Genomic DNA, 5,292 nt, shown 5'->3' on the forward strand with positions numbered 1-5,292 from the left:
ATTGTAGTTGGACACCTGTTTTCATATGAGTTGTACTTTTATGATTATGTTTTTTACGTATGCACTTTATACGAATCTAGGTTGTCTCATATACGTCACATTCACATTTTGAAGCCCAACCCCATCATCTCAAAGAGGCATTCACACATACCACATCTGATAACTCCCAGCCTATTATTCACATTCATGTGTTTTGATGTCCATCTGCTTGCTGGTGCCGTTGCTGTTGCTCTTTTTTTTTGTGCCTTAAAGCTTGTGAAGGGTGGCAGCGACACAACTCTAGGCTTATCTCTGTCACCCAGCTCCGGGGCCTTCAGAGCGGCTTTATCTGCCCGCCACACACACCCTCTTGCTGGGTGAAGTGTCGGCCTGGTTCCCCCCTAAGTCTGCTCATTCCTGCTGACTCCAGTGCACACTGAACCCCCCCCTTCGGTCATGGAGCAGGCTGCAGTCACACAACAGTGAGTATGTCTTAGCGCTGCGCTGTGGTTGTCACGGACGGCACAATCGAATTAACACCAAATGGCTTACTATGGCTTTGTGGCTTCCAAACACTGCTACTGCTGCTGTTGCTTATTGAGCTACTGTACGTTACCTCCTTGGTGGATATTACAGTGTTTGTACTTGATAATTGTGTTTCACTAATTAATTGGTTGTCCAGTAATAATAATAATATACATTTACAGAACCAAAGAGGAAAACAAACTCAAATATATAGGCTAACGCAAAATAGATTAAGTACTTTTAAAACCTTTTACACTTCCCGCCTTTACACATTCTACTTTTAACAATTGCTAACTATTGGGAGAAAAAGCTTTGCCTCGCTTTTCACTCTGGCAGCCTGACTTACTTGTGTTGGAAGAGAATACCTAAACCCAATGGGCCTCTTTAGAATGGGCACAGAGCTCCCCTATTTATCCGTATTGCACCACATGAAGGTGAAGTTGCTCCACTGCTACTGCTTTTTTACCATAAAAAGGGTTTTTTTGTTAAATAAAATGGATACAATTTGCCCCTAAAAGCCTTGTATCTCCTTTCAGACCAAGCCTGTCGCTCACCAAGCGCTCCTCTTCCGACCTCCAGTACCAGGAAATGGCAGAGTTTCACCCGAAAAGTGAGGAGGGCTGCTGGAGGTCAGACTTTGCCCCTTCGGTGACGGACATAGTCTTGACTCAGCCTGGACTGGGCGTCACCACGACAAACGTCACCACGATCACACAGACGGGTGGAGACTGGAGCACTGGGCTTTTTGACATCTGCAGTGACAGGAACATAGGTAACCCAACAAAGAGGTACAACAAGTTACTGAAGGGAATCTCACAATTTTCAACTGTCATTTCAGTTGCTCTCGATGTAGGATTCTGTTTATTGTTCTTCATCTGCCTATGGCTTTTGTTGTTTACCCTCTTGCTTGGGGAGGAATTTCATTACACGTTACCATAGAATGTCTCTATTAGAAATAATATGGGTTTGGACTCCTAAACTCATTGTGGCAAATATAGCATTTTGTTGCTATATTGCACAGTTTGAAAAAATGTTCTCGCAAATCTCTTTTTTTAGGTGTTCTTGGAGCATTTGTGCCCTGCTGTTTGGACCTGAGTTTGGCCCACCAGTTCGGAGAGAGTTTTTGCCTGACTGTTCTGCCTGGATCCACATTTGCTCTGAGAGTTGGAATCAGAGAGAGGTACAAGATACAGGTGTGTCATTCTGTCCCCAGTGAATTATTCCAGAGGAAAGGTTGCAGGCTCAGTAAAGATTACAATTTGCGATTAAAAAACACTGTCCTTGCCACATTTGAAAAAACTTTCTGTCCAAATCGTTATGTTCTTCACAAGCATTCATTGCTGAAAAGGTGTTGCTTTTGCCCCACTTCAAATATTACAGTATGCACCTTTCTTTTTTTAAAATATGTGTTGCGACTGCAACTGTATTGGTAATATAATTGTACATAATTAATTAAATATATTTATTTTATTTTATATATCATTATTGAAATGTAAAAGTAAAACAGTTGCAGCCCAACAACACCACCTTGTGGGAGCCCTTTGCTTGTTTAAGGGCATACCTCCTTTGCTTTGCCTGATCCTGTCCGATCCCGGAAGCTAAGCAGGAATAGGGCCTGGTTGGTACTTGGACGGGAGACCACTGGGAGACACCAGGAAGCCTGGGGGAATGTAATCTGTGAGTGAGTGGTTGGTGCCACCAGTAACTTTGACCCAGACTAAAACCTTTCCTCTGATACTATATCTCAAAGAATTTCTCAAGATAATGTAGTTTACTGTGTAGACTACATTATCTTAGAGTGTCTAGTTAAAAAAAGCGAAATACTGAACATTAAACACTGATCTTAACATTGTTCACCAAAATGTTAATAATCATTGTCTGATGCGACTGCTCCTCCTTCACCAATCTTTGTTATATAAATGTGTCGCATTGTGATAAAAATGAATATGATTGGTAGGAAATCCAAAGACTTGTTAATATTGAATAACTTTGCAATTTACATGTGAACTTACTCTTAAAGCTGCGTTTAGTTGAGATCAAATTACTGAAAGTTCAGTTTTGCCCATCCTTTGACTGTAGCCACTTGCATTCATGGGTGCATTCTTTCTTCTAAATGTCCTGTATTTCTAGGGCAACGTCTGTGATGACTGGACCACCGTGTGCTGCTGTTACCCTCTGGCCTTGTGTCAGATGATGAGAGAGATGAAGAGAAGGATGAAGACTAAGACCTACCATGTGATGACGGCCCTGGACTGCAACTAACAGAGTGTTAAATTGAGTTACACATTATCATACAGCATGTGTGGTATACTGATAAAGAATCTAAGACTCATCGCAGCAGAACTACCACCGAGAGAGAGAGAGGAGTGAAGGAAGAAAGAAAGCAGGAAACTGTGAAGAGACTTTGAATATCTAGAGACAAGACTTCATACAAGTGGAAGAGTTAGTGGCAGTCACCTATATTTAACTAAAAACTGAGATAAGAACAACTGGCAGATAATTTGAATTGTGTGGGACGCTGTTGTGCTCCTAACAATAAAATAGACACCTGTAACTGATTGTGCCCTTGCTCAGATACGACGTGAGTAATTCACACTATTACACAGAAGCAAAAACTCATCAACTGCGTTTTGTTCTGCCGATAAAACCAGGCACTTGGCTCATGCCCGTTTAATGCGGCGGCGTCAACAGATAACCAAATCTCCCAACAAATTCCAATTAACCGTCACTATTTCTTATCTAATTTTCCTTTTTGGGAGCGTTTTTCAGACACAAAACTGAACCGTGTGTGTGGACGCTTGCTCCAAGTAAAAGGCGGTTGGTGCAAAGGTCACATTAACATGCCCTATCAGACCGGACGTGAGATGAAGAGACGAAAGACAGCGCTTTAAAAATATACTTTCTCCTGCTTGCCTTATGTATCCATTCAGCAACAAGCACTTTCACGCCTAAACTGAGAATGACTTGTTGTGACAGGTTTTTGAGTTCAGTTTGAGGATTGATTTGATTCATTGAGCCTCTTTAGAGTTTCTCTGTTTGAGCGAAGTGTTTCCCTCCCAACACAGTTCAAGCCCTCAGACAATAATAAAAACCTGTTTCCATATTTCACACATTTCTTCTGCTTTTTTCCCCCCAGGCATCTCCTGAGGCACTCAATCACACTATTAATCCTGTTTTGATATCCGTGCTGTGCCCTCCAACCAAAATGCCAGGCAGCACAAAATATGGAAATGATATTTTTTTTTCACTAAGGGGTTGGGGTCCTCATAGGACGGAAAACTGTCTTTTGTTTCATGTTTGTTTAAGGATGTATCGCACAAGTCTTAATTTGGACCATGCTGTTTTGTATTTATTTATCTATGTCAGGCAGACTATTATCTTCTTTATTCCATGTCTTTTGCAGGCACATACGTGATTTAAAAACGTATGGGAAGTAGGCAGTTTCAATGCTGCTCCCTTAGAAGTGCACATCAAAGGCACAATATAGCACACACATTTTCAACTGTTCAAAGGCCCTTCTGGTTTTTTTGTGGATCTTTTTTTTTTTTTTTTTTAACATAGCCTTATATGTAAGATACATCTCCTCCTTTACAAATAGCTCTCCAATTTCATCCAACATTTTTATGTCCTAATTTCTATCCCTCTCCCTTTTGTCAAGTCACTTCGTCTCTTCTTCTTCTCAACACTGGGGCGCTTTATCATTGCCAATCCCATGTGGACTTCCTGTCGTGGTGCTGCTGCAATATCACAGCTTTTATTTGAGTTTCACCAGGACTTCGGTGGCTTTAGCAGGAGATGGCCAGAAGTAATCCTGAACTCATTCCTTCTTATACACGGCTCAGACCTGCTTTAAGTCCTGCTCTGAGCCTGGATTACTAGGAAAGCCTGGATAAATAAGTCCTGCTGGGTTTCTGGGTTTCTCATTTCTACTAAGTTGAAGAGAGTTGTCAGATAAAAGCAGAAATCCTTTCGTATCTCAAGTAAATTCAATTATAAGCTACTATAAAACCACTCACAAGTGACTTTTGGCTCATGTAGCTTCAACCATTGCATAATATGGCCTATACTAATAATACCAATATATTGTTTATTGTAGTGATTTCAGTTGTATGTCATATGTATATAATATATGTATATTCACAAAGCTTTTAAAGGTACGCCTTATTGAAAGTGTTATTAATTGATTCATATATCGCATCAAATTGTGACAATTGAACTGAACTAAACTGAAATTATGTCTACCTGTATTGAACTGCATGGAAGAAGTGCACAAACTCATAGGCTTTTATTTGTTATCATGGGGTATTTACATGGCAAATGTATTTAGCTGAAGTATTAAACTTAAAATAGATATGGTTAATGTGGAAAAGCTGAACATCTTCTGCATTTGTAAAGTTCATCAATCTTGTCTCATACATTACAACCCAATACACACTGCCTGCTGCCTGCCTTACGTCATCCCTCCCCTCTGCTCCAGTAGGGGGCAGTATTGCTTAAGCCCATTAGACATTCATATACATACACAGTACACGCTATTTCCCATGTTTTGGATTGTTTAGATTCCCACAACTGTAGTGTGGGTCAACACCGCCAAGACTGAAGCTGCTGTTTATTCTGCAGTCCTAGATGAGTGGAGGGTGATTAAGTTTTACAAGGGGTCACACGATAAACCTCAATTGTGACAGAGGGCCGCACCAGTGAGCTTCACACTGGTTAGCTTTCCTCGAGATTGAAAATGTGCACATGAAAATTGCCCTAAATTATAGATATGAAGAGCCGGTAATGGGT

General features: G+C 40.8%; 1 protein-coding gene across 2 annotated transcripts; it reads left to right on the forward strand.

Annotated features, from left to right (window-relative positions):
- Positions 1-426: 426 nt before the first annotated feature.
- On the forward strand, positions 427-3,495 carry plac8l1 (PLAC8 like 1). Of its 2 annotated transcripts, none has more exons than XM_079566007.1 (4): positions 427-461; positions 1,041-1,276; positions 1,561-1,697; positions 2,635-3,495. In XM_079566007.1, the coding sequence occupies exons 1-4, from the start codon at positions 436-438 to the stop codon at positions 2,764-2,766; spliced, it is 531 nt and encodes a 176-aa protein (XP_079422133.1). In that variant the 5' UTR covers positions 427-435; the 3' UTR covers positions 2,767-3,495. The 2 variants fall into 2 exon arrangements, with proteins under 2 accessions (XP_079422133.1, XP_079422134.1); XM_079566008.1 differs by having other exon boundaries at positions 1,561-1,684.
- Positions 3,496-5,292: the final 1,797 nt, after the last annotated feature.

This window comes from Gobius niger (genome assembly GCF_951799975.1).
Source record: "Gobius niger genome assembly, chromosome: 11".
In the NCBI taxonomy this organism is placed as follows: Eukaryota; Metazoa; Chordata; class Actinopteri; order Gobiiformes; family Gobiidae; genus Gobius; species Gobius niger.